Source organism: Pseudopipra pipra, chromosome 4, assembly GCF_036250125.1.
Source record: "Pseudopipra pipra isolate bDixPip1 chromosome 4, bDixPip1.hap1, whole genome shotgun sequence".
NCBI lineage: Eukaryota > Metazoa > Chordata > Aves > Passeriformes > Pipridae > Pseudopipra > Pseudopipra pipra.
Window position 1 is genome coordinate 52,778,760 of NC_087552.1, and position 20,212 is coordinate 52,798,971.

At 36.4% G+C, this 20,212-nt stretch overlaps 1 protein-coding gene across 3 annotated transcripts in view; it reads right to left on the bottom strand.

Moving 5' to 3' along the window:
• Positions 1-491: 491 nt before the first annotated feature.
• Positions 492-20,212, bottom strand: part of FAM114A1 (family with sequence similarity 114 member A1) — a 36,660-nt gene continuing 16,939 nt past the window's right edge. For 2 of the 3 annotated variants that reach the window (XM_064653026.1, XM_064653028.1), the window contains 8 exons: positions 19,345-19,497; positions 16,380-16,503; positions 12,022-12,107; positions 10,666-10,833; positions 9,287-9,426; positions 7,925-7,997; positions 5,136-5,189; positions 492-3,605 (listed from right to left, as the gene is read on the bottom strand). In XM_064653026.1, the coding sequence (XP_064509096.1) occupies positions 3,504-3,605; positions 5,136-5,189; positions 7,925-7,997; positions 9,287-9,426; positions 10,666-10,833; positions 12,022-12,107; positions 16,380-16,503; positions 19,345-19,497 (900 nt within the window). In that variant the 3' untranslated portion in view covers positions 492-3,503. The remainder of the gene's footprint in view (positions 3,606-5,135; positions 5,190-7,924; positions 7,998-9,286; positions 9,427-10,665; positions 10,834-12,021; positions 12,108-16,379; positions 16,504-19,344; positions 19,498-20,212) is intronic. The other variant, XM_064653027.1, reaches the window with a different exon arrangement.

The window sequence follows — 20,212 nt, forward strand, 5'->3', positions numbered from 1 at the left end:
AAATGACTTCTTTAACAGTCTGCTTCCAGCTCTTCCTTCAGTGATGACCTGTAAGAGTGGATCATCTGCAAGGCTGTAGGTATGCAGACATTGTTTTAAGTTTCATCTTGATAAATTTCTAATTTGGTCAGTGCACAAGCTTGCCTTCTTTGTCTCTGCATCACAGGGTGGGTGTGCTCTAAAGGGAATGGAATGCCATAGAAAATAGATCTGCTGAAGAGAAGAGGTAATTTTCACAAGTACTTAAAACCTATTAGTTTGCCAAGTGCCAAGGCACACTCAGTGTACTGACCTAGAAAAGGGTACTGGTGGAAGAAAGAACACTCTCCATTAAAAGTTTAAGGCAACATCTGTTTTTGTCAGACTCCCAGTAAAATCACACTCATAATTCCAAAAGGAAATCACAAAATCAGAAAGTAAATGACTTCACTGAGTACATCCTCCCATCATATTATTCTTCTAACCAATCCTTTTTTAATGTACTGTCTCAGTTCAGTATCTCAAATGATTTATTTGATTGGTGGGAAAATACAAATTGGTGTAAACAAAATATTCTGTCTGTATACACATAGTACTTTTCTACTGAAATATTATTTACCGAAAACTGATTTAAAGATAAAACATTCAGTTTTCCTAGGACAAAATGACTGCATCTATGACCAGATGTGAGTATCCCTATGCTCGTATTGTGTCCTATTTCCCTTCCTACATTGTATGGATGTAAATAAGTTACTTTTTATAGCTTCTTTTACTTTAGGGTAAGGTACTTCATACATGCATAATTTAAGCAAGACAGTGAAACCTCTAGTAAGGAATATCTCAGACAAGCAATCTTTGTCTTAAGAATGCTCCTCAGTGATTTCAAACATTATCCTCTGAAGCTTCTGATATTATATTGTTTAGCCTCTGCTTAAAGGCACCACTGTTAGTCAACGCACTTTTCTGACAGGTTTAACACTATATATTCTGCACTGCATTTCAGAGAAAAAAAGATCTGTATCAAAAAGTAACTAAATTAAATTGTGCCTGAAAACACTAATTTGGCAAAGGAACAACATGAAACTGTTCCATGACTCATTAGGCAGTAATACGATGTTCACAGATACCTGATGGAGAGCTCTACTCCAACATGGGCAGAAAAGCTTTCTGATGAAAAATAATGAACAAATGAAAGAAAAGATAAATCCAGGATGTAATGACTGATATGTAAAAACACCAGACCCTTCTGGACAGTCTGTTTGAAAAATAAACAAGCTTTTAACGAGGTATTATATTCTGCTTGCCAGCCTAGAAAAACAGAAAAACAAACAGGCCTTCTTACAAGCTACGGAATGCTTTCAGCAGTCTCCAGATCTTTAAAACTGAAAACTGCTCACAATAAAGTACATGGAGCAAGTACATGGTCCTCAGGAATCTGCACCGAGAAGCCATTCTGGGTTAAGGTGTGTGTACAAGGATGACTCCCGGTCAAGTAAGTACAAGTGTATGTCTCTTCCAGCAGCCAGGCAAAACTACTAGAGAAGAGTATGCCTATTTCCCTCAAAGTGTAGAAGACAGGGATTAAATGTTTTGCATCAACTAAATGTCATTTTGTAATAAATTTTGAAATTATGCTTTCAGAAATAAAGGAATGCCAGAAAGAAGTGTAGTGGATCTAACAGCTGGTGGGAGCTGTATCCTACCTTTGGGCTAGTGAGTCTGCTTTCTGGTTGCATTTTTCTGTGTCCCACTTTCTCCTATGTTGAGGTAATGTTAGCTGTTCAATATGGCATAAATACCAATGAATGTCAACCTTTGTTCGCTTTTTCAGCTGTCAAGGGGCTTTCTTATTCACATTGCTGTAAGGTTTTATTTACATTCTGTGAAAGTGGATTTGAAGACTGTACATATTCTACTAACCCAGAAAGATATCTCACACCTGTTAAATTACAAGGTGGCAGAAAATAGGTTTTATGTAATAAATCTTATTTCAGGGATAGTGAAAATTTAATCTCTAAATAACAAAAGATGGAGAAGTCACAGTGAATGTGACAGCAGAATATGGACCACTCTAGTGTACAACACAGACCTTTCTGCCCTCTCTTACTTGGACTCAAAAAAGATATCATGTGCAAAGCAGATACATGGTTTGTCTTTTCTATTAAACATAGAAACTTCCTCATGCTCTATTTAATTTTTTTTTATGTATGAACTATGTTCTATGATTAAATATATTCAGATGTTAAGTGTAATTAAAAATTAGCATTTAAATACAATTAATGAGTGTATCAAGAAAAAAAAAAACCAAATAGCTGAAAGAAACATAATAAACAATGAAAATCCAGGAGAACAGGCAATGTAAAATATTAGAAGGTTCCTCCTGTCTATGAGGTAAACTGGCCTAAACAAATTCTTAAATCCACAGCTCAGGATTTTAAGCTAAGGATACAGACAAATTAGTATGGTTGCTGGTGTTGTTATGAAATGTCATTCCTGTTGCTCATTTATGTCCTGTCTCGCTACTGCCTTGGAAAAATGTGATTTGCTGTGGCATATTGACCTCCCCACCCAGAGCAATCCTCTCATAACTTCTTATTACAAGTTCTTTTCTTTTTCTGAACTGTTGGTATCATTTGAGAAAAAGGTTCATAATGTTTAAAGGCCAAATTAAACCCCAAAGTAACACATGTAACCCTGGTAATGCATCTGAGAGAAGATTACTTACGGGGTGTTTCAATTGCCAAACAAATGAGAAATTTTCTATTCCTTGCATATTAAAAAGATTACTTTGGCCTGCTGTGTTGTTTAGCCATTGCAATGAAGAAATAGACATAAATGAATATAAAATTATCATTCAGCAAATATAAAGCTTTACCCGTACTCTTAACTGGCTCAGAAAACTTCTTTTCAGCGTAATCCTTTATGCATATCCTCCATAATTTTCATTTAGTAAAGTTAATACCCATTGCTCTACAAGTCTCTGAATACAAAGTGTTATGTTAGTGGTACATATTAATATGATGTTATTATTTGCTACTGGAAATAATATTTAACAGGCACAACACTATGATAATTTGTTCATGTTTAAATACTGAAACCAACTTTTGAAATATACATTTTTAACTGATAGGATACAAACAATATAAATGGTCATTTGAGCTGAAATGTTTTAAAAAACTTTACATTCTAATTTGCTTCATCCCTTGTTTACAACTGAAAGTGTCAACATTTAGAATCCATATTTAAGTCAATGCTAATATCAGTAAACTTCTGTTTAAATTAATGCAAAGCATAAACTGTACTGGAAAAGAAATTACTCACTTTACTAACTACTTCTAAAGTCTGAAAGTCTGAAAGAGTTTGAAAACGTTGTTCCATACTGTATGTGCAAAACCGCATGTAGTGTCTTCGAAGGACTCCAAGTGGCCAGACACCTCTTGTACCAGCTCTTCTCTCAGCAAACATTACAGACATTGGGACTGGAGTTGCTGTCAAGCCCAGTGGTGACAGCTTTCGGGAAACTGTCACTTCTGGGCTTTCAAACAACTGGTCTGGATGTGGGAAATTTGCAGAACTGGAAGCAATAGCTGGAAAGCATCCTGAATGTAAGTAGTACTGTTGCAGCCCTAATGGGGAGAGAAAACGTGGTTCAGTACAGCTGTCATGTACTTCAGGAATTACACTGTACTTCTTTTCTTTTTTTTTCTTAACATCGGCATCCTGCTACATTAGCATATGTATTCACACAAGATTTTAGAATCTGTAGATAAGAAAGACAATAAATTACAACAGTTTACAGCTAACAATGACAGCCTGAATCACTCCACAAAAATCTGATTTCCCCTCAGTTTGAACTCTTGGACAGTTTTGCTGGTAATGTGAGTAGAACAAAATGTCACAGTGTTCAGAAGTTGATTTGACTTTTTAAATACAGCTAGTCTTTTCATCAATTCAACTAATTTTGAATTGCTGTAGGTGGAAGAAGTGTCACTGAAATTAACAGATCGAATTATTATAATGGTTTTAACATGTAGTACTATTTTTGGAATTTCTAATACTGAACAGTGTAATAGCTTTTAATTCTCCATGATCCTGGGCTGTACTAATACACAGTTGTATACAAATATGGGATTTAAGAAGTACAAAACATTTTATTCCACAATTCCAGACGTTCCCAGATTTTGCAGTTCCTGGAGCACAGGAAGGTAAGTCAGCTGCAACAGCAAATTTACCCTACAACAAAAGGAACCATGTAGTAGTCTTTACTACAGCTCTATTCAAATTTCTATAATTTTCCTTGAAGGTGTTGTTAATTCAGTGCAAAATTGCCTATTGCAAAATAACCTTCTCCTAATTTTTAAGGGAATGCAGCTATTAGATACCGAATGACCATTTGTGGTCACTACTATATGTTCATTTATGTTTTGAGAGAAGTGTGATCTAATTAACAGAGTTAAAAACTCATGCTGCAGATAGTATACATTTTAGGACTTTATGAGGATATTACTTCCTCTTGACCTCTTCTCAGTAAAACTGAGGTACATTTTACTCACTGTGCTTTTCTGAAGACAAATAGATAGTGGTGTCTAATAAAAGAAATCACTCATGAACATTTTGGTGGTCTGACACATGGTTATCCATGTGCTGACCAAGCCTGCTGCTAGACTGTGAATCTTTAAAGAAATCTAAATGCCTGTGGATGGGAAGCACCGTAGGACACCTACAATGCAAATTTGAAAGTAAAGAATAGTCTGAAACATCTGCGCATCAGAAGTACTTTGCAATATTTGAAGTAGGTAACGGAACAGTAAGGATAGATTTATCTCAGGCAACTTGTGAATAGGTTAACAAAGGTTCTAAACAGCATATTGCAACTTGTCTGCTGTGCTCTGTCCAATACAGCAGCAGAGTTTCAGAGCTGGCCAGCCACACCTCAGTCATACAGCTCTTAAGAATCCTCAGTAAATGCAACATTACCACTATAGTGTCTGTGGGAGAGGCTGAGCACAAAACTGGGAGGTTTATGAGCAGGCATTGAAGAGCCAGAATGATATTGTCATTACTTTTTAAATAGTTTTTCCTTCAGACACAGATGTGCCTGTCTTATTTCAAATAATTTTACTAGAGCATTTTGTAATAGGAGATGTGAAACTTACCTCTAATAGCACATTGTTGATGATGGGGTTAAGAACCTCTGCCTTCATACTGCTCTGTAAACCAGAAAATAGAATGAAATTCCAGGACAAGAAACACATTTAACAGAAATATACTCATATTTGAGAAGTGGTTTTATGAATTTTATAAAGGTCTTGCTTCACCTTGATTCTTATTCATACTGTTTATCTCAGTATTCCCGGTAAATGTTTCTACATTTCATACACACTTCAGTATACCCTACATATTTCTATCACAGAGTACAATGAACTAAGACAGCTCCAGGGTTTTATTTCTTCACTAATTCATGTACCACAGAGTTTCAAATTGCCTACTTTCCTATGGATGTGAGACAATAACATTATCTCTATCATCTCTGTATCAGCATCCTTCTCATCTCCCACAAAATTTTTAACCCCTTGCTCATTTTCAAGGACACAAGAAGGAAAAATACAGGTCAGAAGGAAAATGAAGTTCTTAGAAGTTACACGAGTATCTGTGGTTAGGAGGAAATGAAAGGCCCGGATTAACTCCCCTGTAGAAGGAAAACCAAGTGACACTCAGACCCCAAACTGGAGGCAGTGTATGTTGTGCTGGACAGTGCAGGGTGGCTGGTGAAACATATCAGCATGCATGGCACTTTTATCAACCACCAGATAGGAATAAAGATGGATACAATGAGAAGTGACACTACTAGAGGCTAGAAAACCAAAATTCATTAGCTCCTTTGCTTTTTAAAATGTCAGAAGTTCTTCTCTTTTTTATTCTCACTGTTCTTTGCATTATGGTTTTTCAGAATGACAGTAACCTTCTGCAAGAGTTGCTTTCTTTCAACACTGAACACAATACTGATTAATTTAACTGAAGGATTTCCACTTACAACCTTATAGCTTTCATATTACACATTTATAGAAAACATGAAACACCTTAATTGTAGTTTGGAGAAAGACGGCAGACCAAAGGGAAGATGGTTAGAGAAAAGAAGGGCATTTTTACTGTCAATTACTAGAAAATCCATTATGAACTGCACTGTTTAGTTGACTGTCAATAAACTGAAAAAGATAGAGAGCAGTATCAATTTAATATTATTGGTTGTATGAATCAAGTTTAAGTTTGAAAGAAATACTGAGTGGCAAGCAAAGTTTATGGTGTGATTCTTGGAATGTCCTGCACAGGGCCAGGAGGTGGACTCAATGATCCTGATGGGTTGCTTCCAACTCAACATATTCTATGATTCTGCGATTCTTACTTCTGCTTTACTGCTCCCTCAGAAACATTGCCAGCATTATAGGCTATGTGTACAGCCAGCACTACAACTAATGTCTGAATTATACAGATATAACTATAGGGGTGGCATTTTGTTTGAAAAACCCAGCATTTTCTGTTCTAAGCCATTTCTCAGTTTCCCACAAGCTAATGGATTTCGCAGGATACTGGAATGTGTTTGCGAACCCGGGTACTGTTGGCAGGTTAAGGAGGACGCTGCACCACTGGGGTATGCAGGAAGATGTAGATTCTCTACAGCCCTGTGTGACAGGTGCTCCTTGCTTTCCTACTGATCATGGTGAACAAAAGGCCCCACATCTTCCTCCAAGAGCTTACAGAGATGGCATAGCACAGAAAGATCACCAGACTGCCCTACTATAGCTCTCTCCCATAGTATTTTGGCAGTAAGAAGTGTCTTTGAACTCCATTTCTTATCTGTTCACACAAATCTCCATAGAAGCAATCTGGTCCTAAAAACCGAGTACAGAATTGATAAGAACAAAATGTAGAGCAATGCTTACAAAAGCTTTAGTTTCCATTCTAAGCTGAGCTAGTTTAATATTTCACGTGCAATTTATTTTTATATATTTGTGCATGTATTTATTGCAAGTGTTCCACAAAGATATGCTAAAATACAATACCAAAATGCAAAATAAGCATTTCTTGTCCTAGAGTAATGGGAAGGAATGTAAATTATTCAGAATAAAAGCAACTCAATAAATCATATTCTTCACAAATAAGTCTAAAAAAACTTGCTCAGAGATGTGCTGGAAGAGTTCAAGGGAGAACTGGGGAAAATCTCCTTTGATGTACGTTTATGTTTTCAAGGAGCAATCAGGAGAACCAGAATTTATTCTTCTCTGATGTTTACAGGACAATTTCATCAACAGCCCAATTTTTACCTCTGAATCCTGCTATAATACTCAGATGTCAGTCATCTTTGAAACATCTTGAAAGGCAGGGTACTATTTCTAGCAAAGATGTTCACAGACAAAAGGATGTTCCTAAATGGAATATCTTGAGATAGAGTGATTTTTTTTTTTTTTTCTGAGATGGATGACCAAACAGATTTTGTATTCTCTTAAACCTTTTGAAAATATAGTGGTACTAAGCCGGGGGATTTAGGAAATGCTAAGAAGACAGCTCATGAAACCATCTTAAGGTGCTGCAAGTATGATCTGTAAATGACTTTTACACAAATGCCTTTAAAAGCAATAAGCCAAGCTGGAGAAAAAAGTATCATCAAGCTGTGGGGCCCTTCCATGTGAGAAGACATAAAGTGTTGAGTGGTGATCAGGAGTATGAAGAATGGTGTCTAGAAAGAAAGATTTTTAGAAGCCAGGGGACACATTGCTTATAAACTTTCTCTGCTGCAAAAATGCTCCATGTTCTTGATCTGAGGAAAGAAGCATTCTCTGTGCTGATGCTGCATATAAAGCCACTGGACTCAGGCAAGAATTTCTGTTTCAGGAGGGGAACTATGTTAAAAAGAGCACACATGCTACAGAAAATGCTGTGATCTTACCCCAGCTGCTGTTACAGAATCAGAAAACTTCTTTGATAAAGATGAAACTTCATTGCACATGGCACTTGTTAAACTGGTTAAATAAAAACAGGAGAGACAAATATAAAAATACATCCTTGACCTGTTAATGGATAAAACCCCTATGACTGTGCCCCAGGCAAAACTTCATCTTAGGAGCCAAGATGTTCTTAAAGCAATTTTGCTTCTAGTAATTTTTAAAATATTTAGGGATCAACTTTGTTCATGATACAGTTTTTATATTCCTCCACTGAAAAATCCACTGCTGACTACAGCAGCAAAATGATGTTTTGTTGTTTCGCATCCTAGTCTTTTTTGATAGTGCAATGTTTCAACTTTTTAAATTCTAGGCTTCTAGTTTAACTAATGCTTTTCTGATGATTGCAGCAACACAACTCCTAGGAATACTGTTGGAAATAAACTTGAATGACAACAGTGAGAAGTTTCCTATGTAACCAATAAAACATCTACTCTGTGCTAAAAGGGGAAGTACACTTGTGGTTAAAATACGAGACAACAAAAAGATCTAGTTCTATTCTGAGATCATTCCTTGTTTTCCTAAGAATTCACAAGTGCATCCCATGGAGTCTCATCCTGCAAGGTGCACCATACCTCAGCTCTAATTCTGAAAAATACTTGAACAAGTTTTTTTTTCAGACTAAAGTGTTCCTATGGACTTTGCTATTCTTAATAGCATTCCTAAGGATAAGTACTTGGTTAAATCCTTTACTTTCCTAGGACTCAACTGTTTGAAATATATTAATGTCAAAATCCACTGAAATCAGTAGAATTGATACCCACAGAGAGCCTGAGATTTGAATTTTGAGTCCCACTAGACAGACTGGGTGCTTGAATTCATGGAAGTTTCACTATGGTTAACTACAAAGTTGGCGACAAATGTGGTCTTATTGTTTACAATTACAGATTGATTTTTGTATATTTTTGGCAAATGAACACTAGATAATGAAACTCTATTGGCAGATAATAAGACTGCATTATGCACTCTAAAAGCAAATTCCATATACACAGGCACAGTATCTTCTGCAGATGGAACAGGAAATGCAACAAAAATTAGCACATACATTTGCCTCCTGGAGCAGAAACAACTTTTAACCTGTAAATAGGTCATGTTTTTGTAAACATACATATGTCAGCCATGTCAAAAAGTGACAGGTAGCCTATATAACATGATTGCATGAGAAAATATAGCACCAGGACCCCTAAAGCCAATGCTGTTTGTTGACCCATGAACTTACTGTGCCTTAAAGTGCCAAAATCTGAACAGAACTTCATGAGTTTTAAGCAAATGTCAAAATGTTCATATACGAAGTACATAATACTCACTTTGTCAGTACTTTTGCTTGATCTTGAGCCGTCTTTTCTACTTCCTGACCATGTAGAATTAATTCTGCTACTTTATGAAGCTGTTCAATACAACGAGCAGTTACCTCAGCCAGACTTTCAATGGACAGCATGTAGATTTCCTTAAATTAAAAATGGGAATAATATAATCAATAATACCAACATTGATGAATGTACTTATAGACATACATGGACAAAATAATTTCAAGCATAGGAGCCCTTCCTTCCCCAGTTGGAAATATCACCACACACATAATGAAACAATATCAGCCATAATGTCATCTTCACAAAGAATACTAGAAAATGAAATATTCACAGATCATAAAATACAGACGTTATACTTGTCCTGAAAAATTAGTAAGAACAAGTCTACCATTTATTTGGCTGGGAACTAGGTCAGGGTGTTAAACCTAGTCCTAACAAACAGAAAGTTCCCTAAACTCTAGAATAAGTAATAACTATTTTCCTATGGAGCCAAAAGTAATGAGTTGTCTCTCAGCTGAATCTCCAGAGAAGAAATGAATAATATGCAAAATGAAAAATGGCTTTTATCAGCAATGACAAAAATCTCTACCTAGCACTATGGAGTTACAAATTCCACAAGCTGATGCCAGTTGGAAATATGTAATCACATAAAAATCTGTCATACGTACAGTGCATATATTTTCTGTCTCCTTCTAAGACCTTTTTGTAAGGAAACATTACAAATAATTTCTTATTAGAATTAATTAAAATCTTGACAAAGATACCAACCACATTTATTATTGCCATAACCTGACAGAAAATATTCAATCACAATTAACCTTATCAGGACTATCTAAACGAACACAATACTTTCAGCCCTAAGAGCTGTCTTTCATAAAGAGAATAAACATTTGTGAGTTGCCTAAATAATATTTCTGTTTTGTCTGTTTGTGATTTAAACTGTTCAAGACTTTAAATAAAGTTTGAACATTTTCCCCATGTATTGTCACTGGGATAAAGAGATACTAAGGAATGTTGTGATACGACTTTCAATGTGCTATTGACATTACATCACAGAATCCCTCAGCTCACTCTGTGTTGTGTATACACAAGCATACACACAAAAACACAGATATAAAACAATAAAAACAATGTGATAGTCAGAGGACCTGCTACCTTGATATTTAGTTATGGAAACAGAATAACAGTAAGAATATTTATAAGTTAGTCCCCTATTGGGTCTATAATGAATAGCTGTATATTATTATTTCTTACTACTTCCATGAGTTTAAAAAATAAGGACATGTAAAGCCAACACACAAAGATAAAGAAGTAATCTTATCAAACAAAGTATAACCATCTGCTTAATGAAACTTCTCCTCCCAAAGTTATTTTACCTCCACACTTTTGTTTTTGTTTACTTTTGTTTTATCACTATCAATTTTATCATCTTCGTCAGTTTTTTCTTCCCCAGGTTCCCCAGGTTCTTCTTTTAGCTTCTCTTCTATGTCTGCTGGGGTGGAAAAACTGGCTTCTTCCAGCCATTCATGAGCTTTTTTCCTAGCCTGTCAAACAAAGAACCCAACCCCAAAAGTTCAATTAGAAGAGAGAATATCAGATGACGTTCCTGAACATCAATTAACAATACCTTTAATTACTTCCTTTTTACACTCGAAAAAGTGTAAAAGATTGAGTGTAAAGACTGAATATATTAAGCCTCTGTGTGGTATTTAGTTAAGTGTATACTTAAGAAACTGTAGGAAGAACTATTTTGACTGCATAAAGACGGATTATGCATGGATAATTCCTCTAAAGGAATGATATTCCTTACAAATACATGGAGTTGGCATTAATACCAAAGTTAATAATATTTCAGCTTTATTAGGTATCATTTAGGTAAATTTACATGGAAATTTTTCTTAAATAGTTGTTTTCCCAAATGAAAAAATAAGAAGTGGATATAAAAAAAGGAAAAAAAATTGGAGATGTAAGGAAGATGTACTAAATTCTTAAAGGAAAAATAAACAGAAAATCACTATATCTTGAGCTGCCTTCCCAGCCATGAAAGTAGATCAAAGCTGAAGAGTCTTGAAGTTTTATACAACTTCAGACTACTGTTATGCTTAGTAGGAAATTTATGATGTCACTTTTTTAACATGAAGTCAAATGAAAATACGTTAAGATCTAAGCCTAAGCTAGTTATTCATAGCCTATTTATGTAGCTAGAGACATAAACATTCATTTGAGCCTAAGATCAGCAGATTAATCAGCTTTAAAGGACCTGATAGTACAGATGTGACTAGTCATCTAGACTAGTCTTCTAGACATCTAACTTTTAAATGACTGAAGTACCATGAGATAAATCTAAGACTTTGCTTCTAGCTAAGAAGGTCTGAAAAAGTCCCTCAGAAGAATAAATGTGAGGAGCAAGAAAAATGATTTTGAACTTGAGCTTTCTTCCCAGTACGTTAAGACCAAATCTGCCGTGCTCGTGAGCGCTGCTCTGCTGAGACACCCCTGGTTCAAGGCTTTCTAACACTAAAAAGTGCTAGTTAGTTGTCCAAGTCCATTGCCTTACTCACCTCACTTCTTCCATGAACGCTTTTCTATATTCAGCATTTTAGTCTCTCTCTCCTTCACTTTGCTTTCTGAACTGCCTGAACTGAGCTAGGTACTGCTCTGTGTCAGATTTCAGAACAAAGCCCTCCTTCTTTATCCAAGAAACCAAAGGCAGCTCACTAACAGGTGCTTACCTTATTAAGTTTGTCAGGAGTAGCGGCAACGTGCAATTCAAACAGCAGTTCCGTGAGCATGCTGACAAACTCTTCTCCCATATCTCCTGCAAGAAAAAAACAAGACAATTTTTGTCACGGTGTTACTGCTATAATACTTTATATGATAAAATTCATCCAGTCAAATAGTTTCCCCAAGCATTCCAGTGCTTCAAAAACAATGACAGTGACACCAGAAAGGGATGTGTGTGTGTGGGATGTATATGCTCAAATAAAGAAGAGAACAAGCAACAGGGATACCTGTACAACCAGATACGCCAGCTTGACACTTCAACTGCTCTTTCTACCACATTCTAAATTCCACTAAGTTTCATAAAAACAAGTCATCATGGCTAGACAAAAACAGGCAAGAGGGCAAGAAATGGCATGATCCCATGTTAGATGACAAAAAATCCCTGACCCACAAAATAACCAAAGAAGAGATACTAACCTATTCTTTCAAACCAAGGAATAAAAACTGCAGCACAGCCAGCTATGAGTAAGTTTCAGAAGAAATATACTGTTCTCTCAGACTGTTCATACATGCTCTCTATTGCTCTGTCTGCAAACCACAGCTAAGAGGTGTGTTTCATTTCAATTTTAAGGTTGAAATTTGCCTAAATGAAGAATGTTTTCTGGTTTGCTTTGGAGTGACATGCCTCAAAGAACCTGCACATTTATTTAACAAGTTAAGAGCAAAGGTAAGTATTGATAGTATTTGAACTTCATCTTTATTACATATACTCCTTTGGATACTTGCAGATGACGTATTCTAACATATTCTAAGTTCCTGAAAGTTAGTATTTTGGTTGGTTCTGTTCATCTGCACTTACTGCGTTTGGAATCTACATTAAGATTTCATGCTGGACTACCCAAAATCCAGTTTTTTAGCCTGATGACACTAAAAGGTCAGAGTCCCCATACTGAGGTTGATAAAAGTCCAGCTACTTCAAAAATGAATTTCATGTCTTGCTGTATTCCCATTTCTTTTGCTCATTCATTAGGTAGGCCAGATTTTCCAATTTTATGCAGATCTTCAGTACCGGGCTTAAAAGCAGAGAGCCATTACTTTCCAATGAGTTTTGGGATTTTGGTAGAACTATTTACAGTACCTTGCAACATATGGAAAGGTGGTAAAATCTGACACTCAGATTATACTCTCCTAGAGGGAAGGACATCTCACCCTTGCTTGTAAAGAGAGTGCTCATCTTTGGTGCTATAAAGTAAGTTAGTACTTAGCAGAAAGAATTCTTCACCTGCAACGACCAAGAGACTGAGGTTTTGTCTTAACAGCAGGGGAACACGTGAAGAAATTTGTTGTCTGGCAGGCCAAAGAGATGCATGGAGTTAATTTCATTCCTGCCCTTATCAGTAAATTTTGGCAATAGGATTTTCAGGCTTTGCAATACAGTACCTCTTGGATACACTGTAGTCACATAAAACAATGCCAAATTGTTTTATGAATGGCAGCATGCTGAAAACTGATAAGTGCTTCATTGCATCAATGCAAAATTACCAGAAATGTTGATAGTTGGGATATTCAATTGAATACTCACTTTGGTTACCGTCTCCCTTAACCTCACATATGAAATTTTTGGTGTAATGGCTTTCAAAATGTAGGTAAAGCTACTTTTTCAGATATTCTCCTCTTATTATTTCATAAACAACTGAAATGAAAAGAAGCTGCAGTGAAAAATACATGAAAGGTTTGCATAATCAAAGTGAGAGGAAATATTAGAGAGAAGGGTATGCATGTGGCTTTCTGCTACTTGTGTTCTTTGGCTTTTTTTTTCATATCAATTTTGCACCTATCTGAGCAAAGGCACAAAAAAATACTATGATTTCAAAGTCACCAAGAACAAAGCCTAGCCCAAATCCTTTCCTGAAACAGCCCTCCAAAGGTCACTGCAGTAATTTCTCCTTGTGTAGGACTAAAAGTTTTATGGTAGAAAATAAAGCAGCACTAACATCAGAATCTTATTCAGATTCTGACAGTCTAGGATAAGAAGGGATCCTGAGAATTTGCATAAAACAGTCACCCTTTTCAAACACTTGAATGCAAAGTACTGGTTTCTCTCCCATCTAATCTTTTTTTTTTTTTTCTGAATATATATAGCACTGACAAATAACACCACATAAACAACATGACTCGGATGCCAATAAAATGATAGCAAATTAGCAATAAATGGTAATTAGCTTGTTTTCAAATACTGCTCAGTGGCTAGATAAGATTTTCAAACATCATCAGTTAATCTCTGCCTTTTTTAGGAGGCTGTCTTCCTTACATAAAGGAAAAAAACACATGCTTTATTGCACTAGGAAGCACAAATCAAAATCTTACTGAAGGCAACTTAGTTGTAGTTTTAATCTGTTTAGCAAGCAGAATTAAGATCAAAATTCCTCCATAGAATTTAACATACCCTGCTATGTCTTGCTACATTAGCTAGCTTAAGTAAAAATATATAATTCTGTGTAAGAAATACACTATAAAAGAGCATACGGCTTACTTGATTTTGTAAGTATAAAACCTATTAAGGTATGTACAGAATTGTAGGCTCAGCCCTAACAGAAAGCTGCTTTGAGAAGTGATTAACCTTTCTACTCTTTTGGTTCCTCCAGTGGAACCAGAAATTTATCTGTAGTTCAAATACTAATAAATCTTGAGCCTGATCACACCAAAGGATGTGAGTAATTTTGAACTGCTGCCTGAAGTAAGACCCATTCAGGTGTAAGGTGGAGAGAACATGTGTGGTTATATTTCCACTGACATAGCAAAGAGGACGTGTTTCACTGCTGAGTGGTTTGCTTTTGCAGGGGAAAACCTCCAGTACACTTTGACTTGGTTTCACTCTTTTTTTCCAAGGTGCTCATTGCCTTGGTTCCAGCCCATTCAAAAGGCCATGCAAGGAGCATGATCAGCAGCTGTGCTTTACTCAGAAAACAGAACTTCTGACCTCCAGAGAAAGCATCACTTGGTGCAAGAAACAGAGCTTCTCCTGGGGCTGGTTTCAAAGCAAGGGACTATTTCCAACAGAAGTTAATGAACAAAAGACATCTCATGAATCCTCACCCCTAAGCAGGTAATACACTTTCTTGACTTCTATTTTGCACAATGCCATGGAGGAATGTGGGATTTTAAAGTTTAACAAGGGGGGGAAAACCAGCACAAAACTCTACCATACTAAGACTTTACGCCAAACACTCTGTCCCCCACGATGAGAAACAATGAGCTCCTCGTGAGAGAGATCAGGCAAGCTGAGTGAGCACTGCCATAAGGAGCACTCTGAGCAGAAATGACCTTCCCGTTAGAACATGCAGATGTTCAAACAGTTTTCCTAACTTTCAAGAAGGCAAGAGAAATCATATCTCACCATCTTGCAAAATGTAGGTTTTATGGGCAATGTACCTCTGAGAAGACCAAAAGGATGTGGAAGAAATATCTTTTTATGTTTCTGTGTTTCTAAAACACAACAATATGGTGTTCAATGGCATAAACCAGTCTTCAGTCAGGTCAAGGGGATTGTTTCTATTAGCTATAAGAGGTTTGGTATGGATCTCACAGGTCTGGAGACACGAATCATGCCGGCTTTAAGCTGACTTACTATCTTTCTGCTCTAACCTGTTCTGGGGAATACTAAAATTCCTGACCTGTTTAAGACACCTATTTTGCCCCTAACCAAAGCATCCACCCATTTTATTGTAACTTTTGTGAGCTGATCTATGGACTGTCATGCTGGACCCATTCACTTCAATTCTGTGCTCTATATCACAGTTATGGCACACTTGTGCTACTTTAACTTCTTTCTCACACTCCACATGCCATGTCTTGCGAAGCAATACCTTTAAAGCAGTTTTGCCACTATGTTTCAAAGTGGCTTCCATTCAAAAAATTCAGGGTTCTTAAGTCTCTTGATTATACTCTAATCTTTTACCAGTCTAGCAAGGGAGGATGCAGAGTGAGGAGCAAGTTGCTGAACAGAACAGCATTTTTAAAAACTCCAAAACTTTCAGAAAATACAATTTCAAACAGATTCTGTAAGAAAAATTCAGTTATCCAAGAAGTTACTATTTTCTCTTATTTTTTTGCTTTCATTGACGATAGAGCAAAGTAATATGATATTTATTTATATTTTATTTCCTATCTCTCACACTTCAATTACAATATAAATTCAAAATTAGGCATTGATCAACTTCCAGAACTTTTAGAGTATTAATTTTAATCTCTACCTTATGAAGAGTATTAGGATATCAAAATTATAGTTCGGTTTGTAATTTTTTTAATTACTAGATAAAGAAGCAACAATTATTCATATGGTTAAGCCTCTGTATTTCTAATTTACCTTTTTGTGCCTGAATCACTTCGTCATCTGATTCCTTTGGAACAAAAATCTCTTTTATAGCAATTAAATCATTTTTTGCAGTTTCCAACTGTTCTTCATCAAGTGTTGCTAAATGTGCCTGAATCTGTAAAAGAAAGGACAGTATTTCTAACCAAAACAGAGTATTTCTTAAATGCTAATTTAGAATCTGATACCGAAATAGGCTAAAAAATCAAAACTCCCATTATGCTCAAATCTTGTCTCTAACCCTGCAGTGTAGATATATTTTTAGTTCTCATCAACAGAATTTGTTGAGTATCACAAAAATTACACCAGTCTTGCCAGATCATCAGTCTCCCAGAACATAAGTTTTGAGCTTCAAATCTACGGTTTAATTGCAAACTGTAATAGTCATTTTGAAATTGCTTGGATGAAGACAGCAGGCAAAAAGAGCACAGGCAGAATGGTTAGTCTGAGCACTCACAGGAAGAGTTGGAAAAAGAAGCCTGTTTCCCCTCCTTCAAAACGTAGCCAAAATTATTGAAAATCTACCTGTCCTGAAGAATGTATGGACAGGTCTTTGCATGTCTCTTGCATGTCTATGCAAGTCCCTGCATATCTAATAGAGTGGCACACCTAAGAGGGATGGAAACAGATTCTTTGAATCACTGTTTGTATTACAGTTACGTGGTGTTAATCCCATGGGTTCCCTCTCTGCCTATGGAAGTCAAGAGAAGCTTGGAGCCTTTTCTCCCCTTGATACAAAATTTTACTTTTATGTTTCAAGGCGTTTTTTAAAATCTTGATAGATGTACAGATTGCCTCATTGTGAGACTGGAGAAAGCTGTTACTTTCTTACTTGTATGTCCTCATGCCTGGATCATGTGCACGAGGTTAAATGCAAGACAAAGCCAGGAGACTCAACTCAGGTTGTAAGGTTTTACTTAGGGCTTTTTTTCTCCCTTTCTATAGCATTATCCATTTCAAGGGCTAACCAGGAACTTTTTTTCATTGAAACTTTTAAAATAAAACTTAAACATATATTTTAATCCCTGCTATTAGAAGCACATAGGACATTAGCAATGTCTTCAGTCCCTCTTGCCCTCCTCCTTTGGCTTTTGGGCTGTTAGAAGAGGTCTCAAGCTTGCAGTATTGTTACATATTTTGTGCATGTGTGCATATATGTGTAGTTGAGCGAGCTCATTGTCCCGCTCTGCTCTGCTCTGGTGAGGCCTCACCTTGAATATTGTGTGCAATTTTGGTCACCATGATATAAAAAAGATATTAAGCTATTAGACAGTGTTCAAAGGAGGGCAACAAAGATGGTGAAGGGCCTTGAGGGGAAGCCGTATGAGGAGCAGCTGAGGTCACTTGGTCTGTTCAATCTGGAGGAGATTGAGGGGAGACCTCATTGCAGTCACAACTTCCTTGTGAAGGGAAGAGGAGGGGCAGGCACTGATCTCTTCTCTGTGGTGACCAGTGACAGGACCCAAGGGAATGGCCTGAAGTTGTGTCAGGCAAGGTTTAGGCTGGATATTAGCAAAAGGTTCTTCCCCCAGAGGGTGGTTGGGCACTGGAACAGGCTCCCCAGGGAAGTGGTCACAGCCCCAAGTCTGACAGAGTTCAAGAAGTGTTTGGACAACACTCTCAGGCACATGGTGTGACTCTTAGGATGGTCCTGCGCAGGACTAAGAGTTGGACTTGATGATCCTTGTGGGTCCCTTCCAACTCAGCCCATTCTGTGATTCTGTGATTTATCAGGGAATTGAACTTATTGATCCACAATACTCAATCCTGTTGTAGTGAGTAGGACTATGTACAAAAGGTTACCTAGGACATAACATGATGTGCATCAGAAACCTCATGGAAACATCCTGCGCAAGTCTTACTTACCTTGTGGTATTTCACAGTAAAATAAAAATAGTGTTGTTGCATGGAATTAACCTGTTTCTGTCTATCTCTTTCCTGTTTTGTGGGTGAGGGTTTTGGTTGTTTTGTTTTTGTTGTTGTTGTTTGTTTGTTTTTTCCCAAAAGCAGTCCCTTGAACCTTACATGTGGGGTTTGAATTTATAATTTGTCATTTAGACATAATTACAAAAAATAAAACCAACGTTGACAGTATGTACCTAACTGTTATTAATATAAGCTTCTTTTATTTGTGAGAGCAAATAGAACATTTAAAAAATAAGTTGGTTACATTTTATTAAAAAGTACCCCACAGGCCAAGGAATGCTAATTACAAAAAACAAACAAATGAACCAAACCAAACCAAATCAAAAAACCCCACCCCAACCCCCCCTTTGTTTTTAAGAGATTTATTCAGAAAACTTTTTCAGTATGAAAATACCACTGCTGGGAATCTACAAAATTCTGTTAGTCTACTCTTGGAGACCTACTGATCTACTAGCAGAGTCAATGAACTGAGAGATGAAATTAGAATATATATTTATCATACAGGCCTTAGTAACATTACCATGTTCTTCAGAGAGACATTTGTATACTTCCAGTAATAGTATCCTGGTGTAGTTTTATGTAACTTTAAAAACTAACACAATATGAAGAGAATAAGTAATCTGGAACTCATTTTAATTCACCAGTCTCCAGATGTAGTAGGTCTGGAATTTCCGAATCTAAGTATTTGTGCCTGTTACAAACCCAAAAGACTTCAACCTCCTTGAAAATTCTGCAAGTAATTTGGAAGATGTCTGCATTGTGTCACAAGCTGAAAAGTACACACTACCTATGGTCCTAACAAAAATAACTTTCAGTTATGAAGTTGTTTGTTTTTAGTTAATCTTGGAGTTAAATTTTAGCTGTATTGAGACTGAGTTCCTAAAGCTGAGGGCTGGCCCAAGGGACCAATTCAGCTTTCACTGAAGATGATGGAAAACTTACTGTTCATGCCACAGGCACTTGCAGAATGAAATCAATGTAAAGATGAATTTTTTTACCAACCATATTGATTTATGCTGTCTGCATACTGTACCTGAGCTTCACTTTCATTTGACAGGATTTCCAGCGCTTCAAGATGAGACAAACCTTGGAATTCATCAAAAAGTAGTCCATAATGTGCTGTTCTTTCAACTGTAACTTGCTGGGCCCGCCTCTGTTTCTCTTTTTCTTTAGCTTCTCGCAAGAGCTGTAAAAATATACATCATTGCTGTTGTTTTATTGATACTGCTGTAAGTGTGACAGATTTTATTAGTCTGCTTCTGCTTGCCTAGGAAGTAGGAATAAAATTTGGAACTATATCACACCTGCAGAGCTAAAATTTTAGAGATGAAATAGCTAACTTCTTTTTTGATAAATTTCTCTAATAAAGTATTTAAGTATTATTCTAAGTGGGGTAATTGCTAACCATCTTTTAAAAAAAAACAATGAACAAACAAATAATCTTGCTTATATTCTCAAAAGCAATGTCAGCTATGGATAACGTACAATAAATTTAACCACTAATTATAATGAAAGAAAAATAAAAAGGACTATTTCATATGCAGCCTTAAAGAGCCATGCAATCCATTCCACAGACCACAAAATTGGAAGCATATTATTTTCAGGACCTACTCACCTACTCGCATAACTAATGCACTTACAGAAATATTTCCTTTAAAATATTTTTAGCAAATACTAAAGTCAGTTTTATGTGATAGCAGGACTGACAAAAGTGACTGGCCGAATGTGTTATGACTTCTACCAAAGGTGGGGCAGAACTACACTCTATATACTTGAGGATATTTTGGAGTGATCTTACACACTTCTCTCAGTGTATAAGAGGGATAGAATAGTGTATCCAATATGACCTTGTACTTCTTCCTTCTATTCCAAGGAGGAAATGGCCTCTCATATGAATTTAC